This window comes from Notolepis coatsorum, assembly GCF_963971535.1.
Source record: "Notolepis coatsorum genome assembly, chromosome: 7".
Taxonomy (NCBI): domain Eukaryota; kingdom Metazoa; phylum Chordata; class Actinopteri; order Aulopiformes; family Paralepididae; genus Notolepis; species Notolepis coatsorum.
In genome coordinates, this window is record NC_140171.1 from 97,242,138 (window position 1) to 97,265,260 (window position 23,123).

General features: G+C 44.0%; 1 protein-coding gene across 1 annotated transcript in view; it reads left to right on the forward strand.

Annotated features, from left to right (window-relative positions):
* The window catches only part of grap2b (GRB2 related adaptor protein 2b), a 97,615-nt gene that overhangs the window by 7,609 nt on the left and 66,883 nt on the right, over positions 1-23,123 (forward strand). The window contains 1 exon segment of the mRNA XM_084319287.1: positions 20,927-21,018. Within this exon segment, the coding sequence (XP_084175413.1) occupies positions 20,927-21,018 (92 nt within the window).

Sequence of the window (23,123 nt, forward strand, 5' to 3'; positions counted from 1 at the left end):
GAGGCCAAACGGCGCTACAGGGATAAAATTGAACTCCAGTTTGAACAAGCTGACTCTAGAGCTATGTGGCAGGGGCTCAAAACGATGACAGACTACAAAGGCGCCTCCCTCAAACTGAACAGTGACATCTCCTTAGCAAATTACCTCAATACCTTCTATGCGAGGTTTGATGCTGGTAACAACAACACCAGCTCACAAGCCACGGCAATGGGGGGGGGGGGGGGTCGGCTGCTGATGGAGGCGCAGTGTTCAGGGTAACAGAGTATGAGGTGAGGCGGACCTTTAAAAAAGTGAATATCAGGAAGGCAGCAGGTCCAGACGGCATTCCCGGCCGCGTCCTAAAAGTCTGTGCCGACCAACTGGCCCCAGTATTCACTGACATATTTAACCTGTCCTTAGAACAGGCTGTCATCCCCACCTGCCTGAAGAAGTCCACTATTATCCCTGTACCCAAAAAATCCAAGCCTGCTTGCCTCAACGACTACCGCCCTGTAGCTCTCACCTCCATAGCCATGAAGTGCTTTGAGAAGCTAGTAAAGGGCTACATCTGCTCCTCCCTCCCCATCAACATGGACCCCCTGCAATTTGCATACCGCCCCAACAGGTCCACGGAGGACGCCATAGCCCATGTGCTGCACACAGCAGCATCACACCTGGACAAGAGGCAGGGGAACTATGTGAGAATGCTATTCATCGACTACAGCTCGGCATTCAATACCATAGTCCCCTCCATACTCATAGCCAAGCTCAGGGACCTGGGCTTGAACTATGACCTCTGCCAGTGGGTCTTGGACTTCCTGACTGGCAGACCCCAGGTGGTGAGAGCAGGCAACTGCACCTCCTCATCCATCACCCTCAACATAGGGGCCCCCCAGGGCTGTGTTCTGAGTCCCCTCCTCTACTCCCTGTACACACACGACTGTGTGGCTCAGCGGAGTAGCAATACAATCATCAAATTTGCTGACGACACAGTGGTGGTGGGCCTGATCTCTGCCAACGACGAGAGGGCCTACCTGGAAGAGGTCAAGGTCCTGGCGGGATGGTGCCAGGAAAACAGCCTCTCCCTGAACGTCAGCAAAACAAAGGAGATGATTGTGGACTTCAGGAGGTCGGGGGTCAAGGACTACAGCCCCCTCAGCATCGACGGGGCACCGGTTGAGAGAGTCAACAGCTTTAAGTACCTCGGAGCCTACATATCCGAGGACTTGACATGGACCACACACATTGACAGTGTTGTGAAGAAGGCACGACAACGCCTCTACTTCCTCAGGCGCCTAAGGAAGTTCCAAGTCAGTCAGAAGATCCTTAAGAACTTCTACTCATGTACAATAGAGAGCATCTTGACCGGCAACATCACCTCCTGGTTTGGGAATAGCACTGCACAAGACCGAAGCATACTACAAAGAGTGACACGTTCAGCCGAACGCACAATTGGAGGGGGGCTCCCCACCCTCCAGAACATTTACAACAAGCGTTGCAAGGGCAAGGCTAAGAGAATCATTAAAGACTCCAGTCACCCGAACAACTGCCTCTTTGAACTGCTGCGGTCAGGCAAGCGATACCGGAGTCTCAAGGCGAGCACAGAAAGACTCAGAAGAAGCTTCTATCCCCAGGCCATCAGGCTGCTAAACGAACAATGAACACTACACAACAACAACCACCAAACGCACATAGCACACACATCCACACGCACACACTCACTTTAAACAAACACACTGTAGCACCCACTCCACACACTTTATAGCACACACCCACTTTAAACAAACACACTGTAGCACCCACTCCCCACACTTTATATTTATTGATGAAGGATTGCACTACAACCCGTACACCTTACTGTAAATTGTACCTAAATTGTACCTCATCCCATTTCTGCTTTGCACTATATAGTACTGTACATTAGTACACTGCATAGTATTGTATATTATATGGTAACTCAGAACATTGTACATATGTCTATACCGAACACTGTGACCTCATTTTCTTCTTCTAAATTACATGCTATACTATGTTATTTGATACTATCTTGTCTAGCACAGTCTCTGGAGCGTAACAGTAAGAAGCATTTTGTATGAAAGTATTCTGTACTTCTGTATGACAACTATTAAAGAAACTTGAAACTTGTAAAGCAACTGTCAGCCACGATATTCAGACATGGCATGAGATTATGGGTCATTGTAATTACGAGGATTTAGTGAAACTGCAAGCAGTGACAGAGGGTATGCACATTGAAGGTGAAAAGCGTAGACCTGTTAAAGAATGTGTAGTGTGCATAAAGGGGAAGTTTGCTCAATCGAGAAACAGAAATCCCACAGAAAAAGTTAAGGTACCACTTGCGTTGGTTAACACAGATCTTGCCGGTCCAGTAAGAAACGAGTCCATAGGAGGCTTTAGATATGTACAGTCTTTTACAGACGTGTGCACAGGGGAAGTGTTTCTTTACTTTCTTAAAGCAAAGAGTGACACACTCCAGGCCACGGAAAATTTCCTGGCAGACATAGCCCCTTATGGTAACGTAAGATGTTTGAGGTCCGACAACGGAACCGAATTCACAAACAGAGAGTTCCAATCACTGTTGAGGACGGACAAGATAAGACACGAGACGTCATGTCCATATTCCCCACACCAGAACGGAGTGGCAGAGAGGGAATGGCGCACTCTTTTCGAAATGGCTAGGTGTAAGCTAGTGGGCAGTAATTTACCTAAGAGTCTATGGCACTATGCGGTGCAAGAAGCCGCTTACACCAGAAACAGGTGCTTTAATAAGCACACGGGCACCACCCCGTATACAGCACTGACAGGAAAGAAGTGTAATCTAGCCAGAATGCACCGATTTGGGTCAGTGTGTTATGCGTACCTGCAGGACAGAGGAAAGCTCGAGTCCAGATGTGAAAAAGGACTCTTTGTAGGGCATGACAAGGGAAGCCCCGCTTTCCTGGTTTATTATCCCGGTAAAGGGGGAGTGCAGGACCCACAGGCTAGTCAAGTTTGTCACAAAGACAACATGTGAGGGCGAGACACAGACAGAGGAGCCAGAGCTGGACTCCAGAGTAAGGTGTGTAGAAACAGAGACACATCAGCCCAGTGTACTTAGCACGGTCGTGCAGGCAGACAGTCAGCCACCCCCAGATGGCGATGACGAGGAGCACCCGAGGGTGACGTCAAGTGCCCCAAGCAGTGGGAGGTATCCCTCGAGGGAATACAGACCCCCAAAGTATCTGACAGACTATGCCCGGAAAGGGAGTGATGAGGAGGACAGTACACCCACCACCGTTGATTACTGCTACAGGGTAGTTAGTGGGGTACCTCAGACCTTTAAAGAGGCCATAGTGTCCCCTGAATCAAGTAAATGGGAGAGAGCAATGGATGAGGAGATGAGGTCCCTAGAGGACAACCACACCTTCACTCTAACCAAGTTACCAGAGGGCAGACAGACAGTGGGAGGGAAATGGGTGTATTCAATCAAGGAGGGTATTGAAGGCCACGACAAGTACAAAGCGAGGTTTGTAGCTAAGGGTTACAGTCAGAGGGAGGGGATAGACTACGGTGAAACATTCTCCCCCACAGCCAATCTGACCAGTATAAGGGTAGTGGTGCAGAAAGCAGCTGAGGAAAATTAAATTTGACATCAGATGGATGTGAAAACAGCCTATCTGCACGCACCCATAGATAGGGAGATATATATGGAACAACCTGAGGGTTACGAAAAGAAAGGAGAGAAGCTAGTGTGTAAGCTGTAAAAATCCATTTACGGCCTGAAACAGTCTGGGCGAAATTGGAACGAGATGCTTCACTTCCTACAGAACCCAGTAGACCCCTGTGTTTACTCGAGGGAGTCAAAGGAGTCAGGAAAAGTGATCATCGTCATTTGGGTGGATGATTTGATCATAGCAGCAGACAACACTAGAAGCCTAGCACAGGTGAAAGAGATGCTCTCCACCAGATTCAAAATGAAAGACCTTGGGAGGTTAAAGCATTTTCTAGGTATGGACTTTGAACAGTCTGCCAATTGTGTAAAAATATCCCAGAAGAGATATGTGGAAAAGATCCTGAAACGTTTTGACATGCAAGAACGTAGATCAAGGGAAACACCATGTGATCAAAAACAGGAGGATGCTCAGAAACTGACAGATGTAAAAATGTACAGAGAAGCTGTGGGTAGCCTCATTTATTTAACAACATGTACCCACCCTAACCTATGTTTTGTAGTGAGTAAACTGTCACAGCATTTCGCTGACCCCACAGAGGAGCATTGGATTACAGCAAAACATGTCTTTCGTTATCTTTTTTTTTTAACAAGGTTTTTTTATTTGAAAGTTTTGTTTTAACAGGCGGTCCCACATGGGCCAAAATAAAATAAAAATAAAATAAGGCCCTCCCTCCCTCCCTCCCCCCACCCCTATACCAGACAAAATCATTCTACAATATCTTAGATCATTTATTAATCATTGTTTTTCCTTTTAGCTTTTAAATCACACGACAGCAGTCACATATCTCTTGCATTCTGCAGATAGAGAAGAAGAAAAGTAAGAACATAATAGAAAAAAAAATAATAATAACAACCTGAGAGACCAGGAAGGCCAGTCAGATCGCCTCTGTCACATTATCCGCTTCCATACCCTCAAAGAAAGTTAGGAAAGGATCCCAAATATTGTGGAATTTTTTTTTACAACCTCTGATAGTATACCTGATCTTCTCCAGTTTAATATGATACATGACCTCTCTCATCCAGTGGCCATAGACAGGTGAACCTGGGTCCTTCCATTTGAACAGTGTCAGCCTTCTGGCCAGAAGTAAACAGAAGGCCAGCATTCTAGACTCCCACCATCTAAAGTGGATGTCCGCCGGGGCCACTCCGAATAATGCAATATATGGTGATGGCTCCACTTCCTTTCCAAATATCTTAGAGAAGGTGTCAAAGATGGTCTGCGAGTAGGTGTGCAACTTTGGGCACGTCCAGAACATGTGGAGCAGAGTGGCTGGAGCCTGTCTATGTCGGGATATATCTTAGAGAGCCTGTCTTTAGACCAATGCAGTCGGTGTACAATCTTAAATTGGATAACCGCATGTTTAAGGCAAATGGAAGAGGAGAAAATCCCAGTGCAGCCAGTGATAGTGAAGGTTCTTCTAAATTGGTTCCACACTTTTATCGAGTGGATGACAACTGGGTTCGAGGGAAAGCTAGATATGGGCTGTGTGAACGGGAGCCTAGCACATAACAAGGCAGATAGGGAGGTGGATTTAACCGACGCTCTCTCCAGTACTGTCCACCAGGGGGCTGTGTCCTCCCCCTTTACCCAGTATAATAACGATCTTATGTTTGCTGCCCAGTAGTAGTAAATAAAGTTTGGAAGCGCCATCCCACCTATTACGCGGGGTCTCTGCAGCATAGATCTTTTGATCCGGGGCGGTTTTTTGTTCCAGATAAAGGAAGATATCTGGTTGTTTATCTTGGAGAAGAATGTCTTGGTCAGAAAGACTGGAAGACTCTTAAATACATATAGAAATTTCGGCAATACATTCATCTTTATTGTGTTGATTCTCCCACCCAGGGATAGCGACAGGGGGTCCCAACGTTCAATATCTCTCGCCAGATTAGACAGTAAAGGTTGATAGTTAGCCATATATAGGTCCTTATGTTCATGCGTGATCCATATCCCGAGGTACTTGAACTTTTTAGGGCTAATTTTAAACGGGAATGTGCTCAGAGGTATCCGATCCGCCGAGGTGCCGACGGGGCATCAGTTCGCTTTTTTGAATGTTGATTTTGTATCCGGATATTTTGCCGAAGTCCGCAAGTAGGGTCATCAACCGAGGAAGACTCGTTTGGGGTTGTGATATATACAACAACATGTCGTCCGCGTAGAGCGAGACTTTATGCTCCGAGCCCGCGCGCATGATCCCCTTGATATCGGTGTTCTGCCTCAGAGCCAGCGCAAGGGGCTACATTGCGATCGCGGAGTGGAGATAAAGGACATCCCTGTCTCGTACCCCTATGGAGTTCAAAGTAGGTGGATAGATTGTTGTTGGTGCGAACGGCAGCCATCGGAGACGTATATAGAATATTAATCCAAGCTATGAGTTTAGGGCCAAACCCAAACCTCTCCAGAGCGTGAAAAAGATAGTCCCACTCCACCCGATCAAACGCTTTTTCCGCATCAAGGGAGAGGACCACCTCAGGTGTTCCGGGTGGAGAGGGGCTATACAGGATATTTAGGAGGCGTCTGATATTAAAGAAAGAGTACCGATTCTTGATGAAGCTTGTTTGGTCCGGCGAGATAATTGAGGGGAGAACCCCCTCCAGACGACGGGCCAGAACCTTAGCGAGAACCTTGAGATCGGCGTTAAGGAGGGAAATTGGACGGAACGAGCTGCATTCCAGTGGGTTCTTGTCTTTCTTAAGGATTAAGGAGATAACCGCTTGGCGCATGGTCGGAGGAAGAGAATTTGTTGAGAATGATTCATCAAATACGGCTAGCAGCAGCGGGGACAGCTGGGTTGAGAATCTTTTGTAGAAGTCTGTAGGGTAGCTATCTGGCCCTGGGGACTTGCCACTCTGCATAGATCTAATCGCTGACGTAATCTCCGCAACCGTCAGTTCCTCCTCCAGATCTGCGGCCCTCTCTGGGTCGACTGTCGGGACGCGGAGGGTCCTATAGAAATCGTCTAGCGTGGAGGGCCCCACTTGCGAGTCCGAGGTGTATAACGATTGGTAGAAAGTTTTAAAGCTTTTATTAATTTTAAGGTTGTCAGTGGCTTTTGAGCCTCGCTCGTCGTTGATAGTGGGGATGGACTGGTTGGCAGTTCTTTGTCGCAGCTGATGGGCAAGTATCCGTCTGGCCTTCTCCCCATGTTCATAGTACCCCTGTCGCGTTTTAGTAATGAGGTACTCAGCCTGTCGCGTTGACAGGAGGTCAAACTCAGTTCGCAGCGATATACGTTTTTTCAACGTGTCGGTTGATGGCGAGTGGCTATGTAGTCTATCTAGCTCCAAAATCTCATCCGTCAGTTGCTTAAGGCGTGCCGTGTTTATCTTCTTTTGGTTGGCGCAATATGAAATCACCTGTCCCCTTAAGTACGCCTTCAGTGATTCCCAAAGGTTAAAGAAGACATTCCCGGAGTCTTATTAACAAGGTATGTGGAGATGGCAAACACAGAAAATATCTGTCTAGACAATACAACTGTGAAAGAGCTAGCCGAAAAACTTCCAACACTAATCAGACCAGGAATAACAAAAATTGTCATTCACTCTGGATCGTTTGACATCCTGCGAAAGAAGACTGGCACAGAGACTTTGAAAGACGATTTCACACGTTTAATGAACACACTAGACAAACATCAGTCTGTGTACACAAACACTGATGTGTCCATCAGTGGACCAATTGCATGCTTTCGCAGAGGACAGGAAGCATTCAGTCGACTCCTAAATTTTAATTCATGGTTAGGGGCTGCATGTCTCGTACACGGCCTGAAATTCATTGACAACTTCAATGTTTTCTGGAATAACCCAGAACGTTTTCAAAGAAATGGCTTCTTCCCAAATCGCTTAGGTTCAAAGCTCCTATCAGCAAACATGCGTCATGCCTTGATGGCCTCCAAGAATATTAAGCTCACACCAGCACGAGAGATAGTCATGAAGGACACAATCTCACCACGAAGTACAGCACAAGACGTCCCATCCCCGTCCCCCCCCCCCCCATATCACACAAGGCCATCTCGTCTGATCAAATGTCCCCGAAAGCACAGTGCAGTCAGTACGGTACAGTATAGCACAATTACCATGCCATCTCTAAAAACATACAAGTAATCATAACTAGCCAATGGCATGGTGAAAAATATACGCCACCAATGCGTTTACCTGCTATTAACCTCAGGGCCATCACGGTCAAACCAAAGCAGACCTCCTCTAAAGAAGTCCAACAAATAAAATTAGCTTTCCTAAATGTCAGATCACTGAATAATAAAACATTCTTAGTAAATGATCTGATTAAAGAAAATAACTTAGATTGCATCTGCCTAGTAGAGACATGGCTAAATAATGACACAGCTACATCAATAATGATAGAAGCTTGTCCACCAGACTATAACTTTTTTCAAATACCCAGAAAAAATAAAAGGGGCGGAGGAGTTGCAGCAATCTTCTCCTCAAAACTCTTGTTTAGAATCACAGAACTAGGCGAGTTCATGTCAATGGAATATCTTGCCATTGAACTAAAAACAGAATCAACTATTATTGTCACAATATACCGCCCGCCTAGACACTCACCAATATTTATACAGGAGCTCTCTGAACTGATCTCACTATGTGTTACCGGATATGATAAGGTGATCCTAAATGGAGACCTGAACATCCATTTTAATAAGAAAACAGACTCCAAAACTATGGAACTAAAAAATCTACTGGATAGCTTTGACCTAATACAGCATATAACAAATGCAACTCACCGGCTTGGGAATACACTAGACTTAGTTATAACAACAACTGGGCTAAGCATAACAAATATCTCAATAACTGAATTACCTCTCTCCGACCATCACTGTATATTTTTTGATACTCAAATAACCCTTACTAAAACAAAAAAAGAAATCATAGTTAAAAAGAGGCTCCTAAACGACAAAGCTGAATCAAAGTTCATTGATCTTATCAGACTACATGAACCACACAATCATGACAGCTCTCTAAATGAAATGGTAGAAAATCTCAATGATGCAATGTCATCTATATTAAATTCTGTCGCCCCATTAAAAACGAAAAAGAAGAAAACTAGAGCCTCGCCCTGGTTAAACTATAATACGGTCAACAAAGAAAAAAGGAAATGTCGTGCAGCGGAGCGAAAATGGAGAAAAACAAAAACCACCATATGCTGTGATATATACAAAGATGCTTTAACTGCTTATAATAAAACCATCCGCTTAGCAAGGAAAGATTACTTCTCTAAAATCATTACAGAAAATGCTGGAAACTCCAGAATCCTCTTTTCCACTATTAATGTACTACTCAACACTGCCCCTACACCTCCTCAGTCATCAACGGTTAAGTGTGAAGAACTTGCACTATTCTTTAACAACAAAATAACCTTGATCAGGGCCAGCATTACTCATGATGGAAATAAAGTTGATTGCGGCAAACCGTGCAATGTAACCATGAGAAGTTTCACATGCATCACATTAGATGTACTCTGCAAAACTGTCTCAGAATGTAACTCCTCCACCTCAGACATTGACCCTATACCTACAGCTTTCTTCAAACGGGTATTTAATAGTGTTTCAAGCCCTGTGCTAGATATCATAAACACTTCCCTTAGGACTGGTATTTTCCCGGATGCCTTTAAAACAGCAGTTGTAAAGCCATTACTAAAAAAACCTAACTTGGATAGTAATGAAATGGCAAATTATCGTCCAATATCCAACCTACCATTCATTAGTAAAGTACTTGAAAAGATAGTTTCAGTTCAAATAAATTCCTTTCTTGAAGAAAACAACATCTTAGAAGAATTTCAGTCAGGATTCAGAAAATATCACAGCACTGAAACTGCCCTCACCAAAATAATCAGTGACCTCAGACTAAACTCTGACGAGAATAAGATCTCCATCCTTATCCTGTTGGATCTCAGTGCAGCATTTGATACAATCGATCACGATATTCTAATCGATCGTCTTGAAAACCATGTCGGTTTCTCAGACCATGTGCTGGGCTGGTTTAAAACATACATCAGAGGGAGGAAATTCTATGTTAAACTAGGAGATCACATGTCTGATATATACGACAACAACTATGGAGTTGCACAAGGGAGTTGCTTAGGTCCTTTACTCTTCTCCCTTTACATGTTACCGCTGGGTGATATCATCAGAGAACATAATGTAGATTTCCATAGCTATGCGGATGATACACAACTGTACATATCTGCTGAACCAAATGATACAGCGATTAGCTCCATTACAGACTGCTTACTGTCAATAAATAAATGGATGAGTAAGAACTTCCTGAAACTAAACGAGAACAAAACTGAAATTCTAATTATCGGCTCCAAAACTAAAAAAGAAACATTAATAAAGAACCTGGGGGGACTAACCCCTTGGATCAAATCTGAGGTCACTAGTCTTGGGGTTATCATAGATTCAGAACTGAACTTCAATTCTCATATTAGCAAAGTGACGAAAACATCGTTCTTCCATCTCAGAAATATAGCAAAAGTACGACCATTTATTAATCAGAACGATGCTGAGAAGCTAATTCATGCATTCATATCTAGCCGGTTAGACTACTGTAATGCACTTTTCACAGGTCTCCCTAAGAAAACCACAGAGAGGCTTCAGCTAATCCAAAACTCTGCAGCCCGACTGCTAACTAGAACCAAAAGGAGAGAGCACATTAGTCCAGTCCTAGCCGCTTTACACTGGCTTCCTGTAACATTTAGAATTGACTTTAAGGTCCTTCTCCTTACATACAAAGCTCTAAATGGACAGGGACCTAGCTACATCGCCAACACTCTAATAAATTACACACCAGCAAGAACACTGCGATCATCAGCTGCTGGACTACTAGAGGCTCCCAGAAGCAGTCAAAAGAGGATCGGTAATGCAGCCTTTATCAACTATGCCCCAAAACTATGGAACAAACTACCCCAAAACATCAGGGAAGCCAACTCGCTAGACATCTTTAAAAGACAGCTTAAAACCTATCTCTTTGCTCAGGCATTTCACTGATAGATATCTGCTACCACCTAGTGGCAAGAGGAAACATCAGGGATATCCTGACACAACTTGTATTTATTCTTACCCTGCCTACTCTTTTACACTGCCTATCAAATTCATGTGTCGGTTATTGCACTTTTTACTTCTTACTGATGACTATTTTTAAACTGAATCATTTTAAACTATTCTTATTTATTGCTAGATCCAAATGTGAAACACTGCGGGTTGTGACGCACACACACAGTCACACACACACAGTCACACACACACACACACACAATCACACACAAACACACACACACACCGACATACACACATACACACACACACACACAGACACACACACCGACATACACACACACACACACACACACACACACACACAGTCACACACAGACACACACACACCGAGTTGTAGTAGCGTTGTAGTTGTAGATCTAGGTTAACTGTGTCCTGGTAGATCTAGGTTAACTGTGTCCTGGGGTAGAGTAGTAGTAGATCTAGGTTAACTGTGTCCTGGAGTGGTAGTTGTAGAGTAGATCTAGGTTAACTGTGTCCTGGAGTAGAGTAGTAGTAGTTGTAGCGTTGTAGTTGTAGATCTAGGTTAACTGTGTCCTGGTAGATCTAGGTTAACTGTGTCCTGGAGTAGTAGTTGTAGAGTAGTAGTAGATCTAGGTTAACTGTGTCCTGGAGTGGTAGTTGTAGAGTAGCGTTGTAGTTGTAGATCTAGGTTAACTGTGTCCTGGAGTAGATCTAGGTTAACTGTGTCCTGGAGTGGTAGTTGTAGAGTAGTAGTAGCTGAAGTACAACCACACACACACACACACAACACAATAAACACACATACACACTAAACAACGATGCATACAGGATTATTTATGACTATTTTTAAACTGAATCATTTTATTCTTATTATTTGCTAGATCCAAATGTGAAACACTGTGATTATTTGTTCATGAACTACAGGAGTATTACTGAATAGAGAGCCTATTAGGATGCTAGATCCTAATGTGAAACACTGTGATTTGCCATATCTTGCTATGCTCGCTCATGCCTGTATTTTTTATGTCCGTTCTATTTTATAATTTTTTGACTATTTTTAAACTGAATCATTTTAAACTATTTTTACTATTTGTGTTACTGAAAACTGTAAGCGGAGAGCCTATTGGGATGCTAGATCCTAATGTGAAACACTGTGATTCTACCCGTCTATCTTTTTATGCTCGCTTATGCCTGTATTTTTTACTGTTGTGAAGCACTTTGAACTGCAACCTCTGTATGAAAAGTGCTATACAAATAAAGTTATTATTATTATTATTAATGTCGAGAAATAATGTAATTTCCGAGGTGATGAAGCTTGTGAAGGCTTCCTCCGACAGGAGCAACGGGTTGAGTCTCCACTGGCGGTGGCCGAGCCGTGTATTCGGGATACTCATTTTCATAACTAAGGGACCATGGTCTGAGATAACTATCGCTCCGTATTCGCATTTGGTTACGAGGGGAAGGAGTCTTTTATCCAGGAGAAAGCTGTCTATGCGCGAGAAGGTATTATGGACCGGGGAAAAAAAGGAGTATCCTCTGGATGTAGGATTACGAAACCGCCACACGTCAGCTACCCCATATGATTTAAGAAAGCGCCGGATTGCGCGGGCCGAGCTGGACTGGGGGGCCTTTCTGGGCGAGCTACGGTCCAGCACCGGGGAGAGTGCACAATTCATGTCGCCGCCAAGGATGAGATGGTGCGAGGTCATATCCGGTAGGCGAGAAAAAAGGCTGGTGAAGAACGAAGGGTTGTCCCAGTTTGGTGCGTAGATATTAGCCAGAATGACCGGAAATGAATGCAGTTTCCCCACCACTATAATATAGCGCCCTGCAGGGTCGGCCTCTACACTTGACATAGTAAATAGTAAATGGCGTGTTTTTATCTATCAAAATGGCTGCCCCTCTGGCCTTCGTGTGGAAGTTGGAGGGATACATCTGCCCCCCCCCCCCCCCCCCCCCCCAGTCGAGCATGGTCCGCAGTTTTTAAGTGTGTCTCCTGTAAAAACGCTATGTCTACATTGAGTTGTTTTACATGTGTAAGTATCTTCTTACGCTTTACTGGGTGGTTGAGTGATTTAACATTCCAACTCACAAAATTGACAGAGCACCCTTCCAGCCCCATGGTATCACCTGTGTCGATCATAGTAGATGAGAGAGGCCATGCATCTGGAACCTAGAGAGAGCTCAGCACAACTGCAGGTGAAAAGCAAAACAGACGTCTGATCAGTTAAGCATGTCGAATGTACAAGTCCGGTAAGCCCCCCCCCTGACACCTATAAAAAACAAGGTGCCCAAAATACCCTTCAGAAACTAATCCACACATAATGTGCTTATGTTGGAGGTGTTCTACCTATGGAGCCAGCCGCTCAGGCCCCCGTCGAGCCCCTTAGGTAAAAGAAAATAATAAAGAGAAAGAAAAGAAAAGTAAGAGTAAAAGTTTTTACTCAGATCTTGGTATTATATAAGGTCTTCAGCTGCCCAGTGGGATACACCCAACCAGGTAAGGTAATATAGGTGGCAACGGTAAACGGTAAGCATAACAATAATATATTAACATTAACAACCTCACATCAAGCAGGCCCCGAAATAAGGCACAACACCTTACTCCCGAGCAAGGGCAACCAACATGCCCCGTTAAACACAAAAAAGGGTGCCTGATTGGGTGATATAGAATAAATTGGAAGAGGTGTGGGAGTGTGCGTGTGTCAATGCGTCTACAAATGGGTGTGTACCTGGGCATATGCCCTTCAGTGTTCGTGCAGTTGCGTGCACGTGAACCTATGTGTGTGTGTGTATGGATGTATCGGACACAGCCAGGATGTAAGCGTATGGGTGTGTAGGCGTGAGTGTGTGGGTCCATGCCCCCGTATCTGTATAATGTGTAAACGTGTATGTGTGTCTACATGTGTGTCTGTGCATGCACGTAATATGCGCCCACGTGTGTGTGGTACGTCTAGAATCTCTAGATGGTGCATCCATTAGGTGTGCGAGCATCGTGCGTCATCGTAGGTGTGAGCATGTGTGTACATATTTATATGTCTGTATGTGTATACACACATTGTCCTATTGGGGCCAAAATTATACACTGTTCACATCACCTGTACATCATAAGTAGAGATCAATGAATTTGCTGGAGATTGGTGAGTCACTTAGCTTGATATATGGTGTCCAGTGGCGTCCTCTCAATGCTAGGCAGATGACGCTACACATAGATGATCACACAGTAGACATTACAGTAGTAGTTATATGATACATTGTTCACATCACCTGCATATCATAAGCAGCACGTACACACCGATACATCTCTCTTTCTATGTGGTCTCACCCGCTGCAGCGTGTACAATGTTCTTTCTGACGTAGCTCATTGCTTCACCTGCATCGATGAACTCTTTATCTTCTCCCCCGTGTGTGATGCGAAGTCGGGCTGGAAAAATAATGCTGTACCGGGTGCCCTCACGACCGCGTAGTAGCTTCCTCACCTCTGTAAACGCAGCTCTGGCCTTCGCGACACTCGTGGCATAGTCGGGGAAAATCGCAATAGGCATTCCGTTGAACTGTATTGGGGCCTGAGCGTACGCCCGGCTCAAAACCTCGACACAGTCCTGGTAGTAGTGGAGTTTAGCCACGATAGCACGAGGCTTCCCGTCCGTCCTCTTCGGCCCCAGTGTTCTGTGCGAGCGGTCTACCAGCACTTCATTATCCATTCGTAGCACGTCTCTCAGTAGTTTTGAGACCGACGCAGTGGAGCTCGAGCCTTCCGTCTCAGCCACCCCAATTATCCTCACGTTGCACCTCCGCATTCTTCCTTCCATGTCCTCACACTTCCCTCTGAGACCCGCCATCTCTGATTTTAAGTCTTCGACTGTGGTTTGTAGCGTTACCACCTCGTCCGACCACCTCGAGAGACCACCCTCCACGTCTTTAACTGTAGCCTCCATTTTGTTCATGTCCACACGCAGTGTCGCTACACAGCTTCGCATTTCCTCATTCATCACTTTCAAATCATTTCTGATAAGGTTGAACTCTTTGGAAAGTGCACCTTTCAATTCCGTTTGTATTATCTCTGCGAGTTCCGATTTCAGCGCGAGGAGAATCTCCGCCTTTAAGGCTGCGGTATCCACGCCAGACATCTTTGACGGTGTGGACGGTGGTGGCCCAGAAATGGAAGTCGAGGCTTTTACAGGCCTACTTGGATTCGAGACGTAACTGTATTTGCGTAGGTTTGATGCCATCTGTCTGTGTAAACAATGACCATTGGTTTGAACAAATGTACCCTGAGTAAGATTCACTACGTTTTGTAAATCCGTAAGCTTATTAAATTAAGATAAAATAAAAATAAGTAGAGGCTCGACGGGAGCTAGAACAAACAGCGTGTTACTCCATTGCTCGCCTAGCCACGCCCCGTCTTTCGTTATCTTAAAGGTACAGCAGACAAACAACTGTGTTTCAGAAAGAGCAGCGAGGGTCTAGGACTTAACCCTTAGAAGTCTAACCTAAATAGCTCCTCCTCCTGAGAATTTCCCCCTTTTTTTTGTTACATAATATAAAATTACAGATTCATACCTTCAAAATAAGCCATCAATTGTCAAATTTGAGACGATAGTTTTCAATCAATGTCCTATCAAACATTCTGGTAAAATCCTAACACCTTTTCAATATAGGACTTGAAGTAGAATCAAGTTCATTCAGCTATCTGATGAGAGAACTACACTCCCAGAATTCAATGTGATCATTGTCACTAGCACCATTTCACACCTGAGCAAAGGCCCAGTCATTCCTTTGTTATTCCAGTGAATGGACCCAGCAGGAGGCCTAGCCTGTGTGTGTGTGTGTGTTTCTGTGTGTGTGTGTGTCTGTGTCTGTATCTACAGTACTGTACCATATCAAAAAAAAATAAGCAAACTAGACTAGATGTAAATGTAATGTGTAAATGTGTAAATGTAAATGTGTGTGTGTGTCTGTCTGTCTGTGTATGTGTGTGTGTATGTGTGTGTGTGTGTCTGTGAAACATGTCTTGTACTCATTTACCTCACTAAATACAGCAATGTGTAACTGTAGATTTCAAGAGAGAGAGAGAGAGAGAGAGAGAGAGAGAGCGACATTTATAATAATTATATTATTAATTCGTTTTTTTACACACACACACACACACTAATAACATGATCATAACCAGAGAAAACAAGACCAAAGACAACTGGAATAGAATATCACACAATTTTATTAAAAACACATAGAGAATAATAATCAACAAGAAACATCAACTGTATCAATTGTATTGTACAATGAACAACCCTATATATCACTTTTGGATTACAATAGTAATACAAGGTGCCTCATATGATATTTGGCAGAGAGCGCGACCACAATGAATTTAGGCAAAATCTCCAAAAAAATAAAATTATGCACATGTATAAAAAAAAATAGGTGTCTCCTCATGGTTGTATCTGCCTGTTTTGTATCCCACTAAGTGATATGTGAAAAAGCAGTTCCTGTCTGGAATGAGACAGAGGGCCACACCACATTCACCGCACTTCCAGGGGGTCTTCATCTTACAATGTACGCAAAACAGGCGGCCAGCCGTGGCCTTCTGGGATTTATCTGCCTGTTGCGTGATCGCAACAGGTGAATGGTTCCTTGGTAGGCGGTCCACTGGTGCTGTGGGTAGATTGTCCACTGGCACCTGTACAACTGTGATGCCACACAGCTCAGCTACCAGCTCCTGCTGGAAGACCAGGTGGGTCATCGGCTGCAGGTATGTATTCACCTCTCTACTTTTTTATTACATTGGATACTCTACTGGACCAAGGCTTTCTACTCAAACATCTCCTTCTGTATCACAAACAGTACTGTATTTGCAAATCTGGTATGTCATAAATGTATAGATGTAGCAGTACTGACTATCTGTATGTCATGTATGTCCTGATGAATTGAAAATGGGGGACCCTGATGTAAACAAGACGAAAGTCTTTCTCTGGTCTGCATCTTTCCTTGTGACAATATTGTTTACCAAAGAAAATATATACCTATCTGCATACCTAATCATGGGCCATTGACTCTGGTATTTCCCTCTAAGTGCTATATTTGCAATTGAAAACCACACCCACAACAGAGAGAGAGAGAGAGAGAGAGAGAGAGAGAGAGAGAGAGAGAGAGAGAGAGAGAGAGAGAGAGAGAGAGAGAGAGAGAGAGAGAGAGAGAGAGAGAGAGAGAGAGAGAGAAAGAGAGAGAGAGAGAGAGAGGGAGAGAGAGAGAGAGAGAGAGAGAGAGAGAGAGCGAGAGAGAGAGAGACAAACAACACACATTCAAATCCAACCCTAACTAACCTTACTGTCATGCACTTGTCCTAATATACTAACCTACACTGTAGCACTCAACACTTTGATGAACATTGTTAGTTACTCAGCTGATAGAGTTGTGCCCTTCCTGATGACTTGTCGTACAGAACTTGTAAGTCGCTTTGGATAAAAGCTTAGCTAAATGACTAGATGTAAATGTAAATGTATAAATGTAAATGTGTGTGTGTGTGTGTGTGTGTGTGTGTGTGTGTGTGTGTGTGTGTGTGGTGTGTGTGTGTGTGTGTGTGTGTGTGTGTGCGTGCGCGCGTGTGTGAAAGTAAGACATCCTTGACTTAGTAAACTCACTGACAGCACGTGTGGCAGATTTATATCCAGCTTTTAATTTGATCGTTTGTTTGTGTGTTTCTGTGTGTGTGTGTGTCTGTGTCTGTCTGTCTGTGTATGTGTGTGTGTATGTGTGTGTGTGTGTGTGTCTGTGAAACATGTCTTGTACTCATTTACCTCACTAAATACAGCAATGTGTAACTGTAGATTTCAAATGGCTGTGCAAATAGTTGTTTTGTTTGGCTTTGACAATGTAAACGTATGTTTCCTATGTCAATAAAGCCCATTTGAAGGAGAGAGAGAGAGAGAGAGAGAGAGAGAGAGAGAGAGAGAGAGAGAGAGAGAGAGAGAGAGAGAAAGAGAGAGAGAAAGAGAGAGAGAGAGAGAGAGAGAGAGAGAGAGAGAGAGAGAGAGAGAGAGAGAGAGAGAGACAACGTCATCTTTCCTTCACAAAGCGCATCGATGCGCTGTCAACTAAAGCACCGTGTTTAGCGCGGGTGACCAAAACACCAAACTCGTCACACAGCAGCGAGTGGCTGATACTGTAGTTCACGTAGTCCACTCCACTGTCCGCTTGAATGAACTGCGAGAGATAATTCATAACTCATATACACACACGCACTCTGCCATACAGTAGTTAATGTTTTAGCGCGACGTGGGTATACAGGACTGTCAGGATGCTGCGGAGTTTCTGTTGCACATAGAAGCAGACTCGACACAAGTTTCGTCTTGACGCTGCGTCTCAGCGCACACACACACATACACACACACCACATTATTCTGCGAAGCAGCTCAGTGTCCCGTGGATATTATTGCAAGAGATATTTCATACATATTATGAAAAGCCGATGCCGATCTGTTGTTTAGAATTTGGATGGGGGGTAGCGAGTCTCTGATACCTCTCACCTCTGCGCGGGGGTCTAACACCTATTCACAGCGCACACGCTTCTCTTGTGTGTGTGCGCGCGTGCGTGACGTGCGTTTCGTGACGCGCTGTAGTTCTCTGGCAAACGCAGATAATTACAAGCATACCACAAATACAAGAATTAAACGTATTTACAAATCGTATTATGTTTAGCAAGTAAGGAGACATATATAGTAAATCTCAAAGCACTCGAAATTGTCATTTTTCTATTTTTACAGATTTCTGAAAAGCGCGACTTCCAGAGCATTTATGAGTCATTCTAAATCCCTTTGTTCTCCGCCCACGGGTCCAAACAAGCCCCGCGACCTAAAAGGGTTAAAGCCTACAGTGATGCAGACTGGGCAGCTGACACCACAGATAGAAGGAGTACCACAGGATATTGTGTGAGTTTGAACACAGACAGCTCACTGGTTTAGTGGAAAACAAAGAAGCAGCCCACAGTGGCTCTATCAACTTGTGAAGCCGAATATATGGCTCTAGCTATGACCATACAGGAGTGTATTTATCTGGAACAACTGCTCGAAGGGATGGATACCTATGTATATAAGAAGACTGTTGTTTACGAGGACAATCAGGGAACCATTGCGATTGCTAAAAACCCTGTGTGCCGACAGAGATGTAAACATGTCGATATAAAATATAATTTCATCAGATCTGTCATCAGAGAAGATGTGTGTAGATATTGACTGCCATATTCTTTTGATGTTTTTGGATTATATTATTTCCTTTGTAAAATGTTTTTCGGAGTGGGAGTGTTGAAGTCAGAGGTTCTAGGTAGGATTGTTATTAACTGTCTAACTGCATATATAACTGTTTCCACTAGAGGGCGCTCTAGGCGGAGCCACTCAAGACACCAACAGGTGGCGAGTATAAATAGAGATGTCTCCTCCTACTCGATCTCTCTCCCCCACCTACCTCTCACAGAGGAGGACTCATGTGTTACTGCTCTTACCATGTAAATAAATAAACCACGCCAGTTAAAGGCTAAAGATAGAAACCATGCCTCTGGACCACATTATTGTCGCCCTATAGCCGGATTCTGTCAACAGTTATGTTTACTCTGTCTAGTGTTCAGTCTTTTCTTGTGTCTGTTTCCTTTCTGGTTGTCTCTCTTCCCATGTGTGTCTCGTTTAGCTGATTGCCCTGCTGTCTCATGTTGTTAATTAGTCTGTCTATATATGCTGTGTGTTTCCTGTACTCCTTATCGGTCCATTGTTTCTGTTTGGTGTCCATGTTTTCTGTTGCTGTCTAATGTTCCTGGCTGTTGCTTCATGTTCCTGTTCTCTGTTTTTTTACCTTGTCTCTCGTGAGCCTCCACCCTTTTGTCAGTAAGTGTTATTGTTTTTGTTGTTATCTACCATCTTTGTTTTCGTGTACAGTTAGTCTCGTTTTGTTAGTGTTTTATTTGTAGTTAGTTTTCCCTACCAGCTCTGCTGTGGTTTTTGGTTCATCATTTTATGTTTTGCCCTTTGCCAGCCATTGCTGTGCTCCCTTGTTTTGTTACTGAAAGTAAAGCTCTATTATTGAATACTTCACCCCTGGCTCCCCGCCTCATTGTGCCTATTGCTTTTCTCCTCGTCCTGTTCTGCGCTTGGGTCCTCCCGCCAACACTAATCCCTAACAACATTTACTGTATGGTAACTTATGGTTTAATTTCTATGTTTGTTTCAAATAATAAGCACTTTTACTTCCTGTTGATGAATATACGTGCTATTCTCCATTCAATGATACTGTCTGTGTCATCGGAATACACTGATCTTATACTTGTGTTAACTACAGCTCAATGGAATGATGTAGATGAAGAAATAGCAATCGCTATATTACAATCAGTATTGCTACTTTTTTCATCTACATCATTTCACTGAGCTGTAATTAACACAACACAAGTATTTGGTGTCTTCCGATGACATCACCGGAGGACATTATTCAACCTCATTAACTCTCAATAACTGTCAAACTAAATTAATGTGTGTGTGAAACGGTTTAGAGTTTTGGGATAATGTGTGTGAGAATATGTGGAAAGTAAAATCTGCATTGTTTTTCACTACTGCTGCAGAAAAGTCGATGTAGCATTTATCTTCACACCAGATGTAGCATTTATCTCCACACCAGTGTGATGCCTTGTCTCCACTAGCCAGGGTTTAGCTGTGCTGTGGCCTTGTCTCCACTAGCCAGGGTTTAGCTGTGCTGTGGCCTGGTCTCCACTAGCCAGGGTTTAGCTGTGCTGTGGCCTTGTCTCCACTGGCCAGGGTTTAGCCATGCTGTGGCCTGTCTGACACACAGCGAGTGTCTCCATTGTCTTTAGAACCTGGCCGAACCTGGCCAGACCTGGCTGAGACAGCCACCATTCACAACCTGGCCAAAGGACTGTTGTATCATCTTGTGTACCACAGTTGGTGGTGTGGATTTTGAACAGTTAACTAGCAACCGGATAGTTTACAAGAAACACAATGGAGACGCAAATCCAACTACCATACCATGACTAGCCCCAGCCAGGCTGAACATAGCTAATGGAGACAAGGCATACATGTTCTATGTAGCATGTCTCTCTGTCTATCTGTCTCTCCGTTTATCAGTCTCTCTGTCTCTCTGTCTCAACACCAGTGTAAATGTTCTATGTCTCTCTGTCTCTCTCCTGGCTCAGCTCCTAGGAACTAGTAATGACTGGTACAAAGCTGAGCTTAATGGACGCGAAGGGATGATACCAAAAAACTTCATCCACTGTGACCTGCCTAGGTGAGTGAGAGGGGGGGGGGGGGGGGGGTAGTGTGTGTGTGTAGTGAGAGGGGGGGGGGGTAGTGTGTGTGTAGTGAGAGAGGGGGTAGTGTGTGTGTGTGTGTGTGTGTGTGTAGAGAGAGGTGTGTAGAGAGAGAAAGGGGGAATAGTGTGTGTATGTAGAAAGAGAGGGGGGTTTGTGTGTGTATGTAGAAAGAGAGGGGTGTTAGAGTGTGTATATAGAAAGAGGGAAATGGGCATGGCTTATACCAGAAGTTTTTATTTATTTATTTTTTTCAATTATTGTACAATACAAGATGGGAACAGATCAAATAAACAAATGAACATCAGATTTATTTGACATGATATGAAAGTACAGATTCATACCTTCAAAATAAGCCATCACTTGCACAAATCTGGCGGATACTTGTCTACTGATATACCACAATAGCTCGTTTTGAGCCAGAGACCTTCAAAAGCTTGGAGCTGTTTCTGTTAACAATGTATTACACTACAGTACTACACTACTGTACTTTGCTCAAAGGCCATTGCAATTACACCTAACCCCTCCCCCACCTAACACCTTCCACGTGATCTGCAGGAGAGCAGACTTTGTGGCTTTGTTATTATGATGTTTATTTAAAGAATCCCCATTAGCTTATGTCATAGCAGTTTACTAATCTTCCTGGGGTCTACACACAATCAACATTACAACAAATAATACAGTAAACAAATATATTTAACCAAACACATTTTTATTAACAGAAGAACATACAATTATTGACACAGTAAAATATTAAAACAAATCCAGTTTAATCCAAAGTGTCATAGAGTCATTGTCATCCTATACAAACATGAACCAAAAGCAAACATCTCTATGTTATGTTCCACCCGGTCCTGCCCTCGTCCCCCCTCGCATTCCTGGACGCGTGTAGCTTTATGCCAAGCAAGCAGTGCAAAAACTTACCGTAGTGGCATGCAGTAATGCGCCTTTCATTTTCCGCCGCCCAGCGCCCAGGTCGCGCGGAAATAGGCTGTCTATTGCCATTCTCTTTGACAAACTCTAACCTTAACCAGCTCCTTAACAACGCCTAAACTTAACCGTTCTAACCTTAACCAACTCCGAAACAATGCCTAACCTTAACCTTAACCTTAACCATGCCTAACCTTAACCATAGAAATTATATTGCCATTCTCTTTGACAAACTCTAACCTTAACCAGCTCCTTAACAGCGCCTAAACTTAACCGTTCTAACCTTAACCAACTCCGAAACAATGCCTAACCTTAACCTTAACCTTAACCATGCCTAACCTTAACCGGCGAAAGAATACACGTTAAAAAAAAATCACGTTAAAAAATATTTTCAATGGGATTCGAACTCGCCAGCAAACAAGCCATAGGATCCACAGCCATGTGTCCTTGCCAATTGAGCTATTGCTAGATACTGAATAAGGGGCGGTGACTTATATATATTGAGCTCCAACCAAGGCGGGATCTCATGCGCATGCGCGGGCACCTCGCGCGAGCACGCCGGCGCACGCACGCACCTGAGCGAGCACGCCGCCGCCGGTGCACGCACGGTAGCATTTGTCTGAAAAGAAGGGCGCTTTACCGCACTAGCGTGCGGTGACGAATGCGGAAGCATTTTTGCACTGCTTGCTTGGCATTAACGTACAGGCTTCCTGGACTTAACCATGCACCTCACCTCCCTATCTCCTTCCCTTGGACAGTTCCCCTCACATCCTCCACTCGTTCATGGTCCTCTCCCCCCACCTGCTGGACAAGTACCCTCACTACCTCTGGGATTTCTCATTCACTGTTGTCTGATTAAGTTATCCATGTTCCTCTGTGTTCTCCCCATCTTGTTGTCTCTCCCAGTGTGCCTGTTGCCCTTTGTTTTCCCTTGTCTGGTTTAGGTTGTATTCTTGTCTTTAGTATTATGTCCCCAGTATGTTTAGTCTTGTCTTGTGTTGTTATTTAGTCTTGTACTCTAGTCTTGTCGTTCTGTTCCCATCCCAGGTGTGTCTCGTTTCCAATAACCCTCATGTGTCAATTAGTCTGTGTATACATGTCTTGTAGAGCCATATGAAATCCGTTTTATTATTTTCCAAATTCCATTTAATTT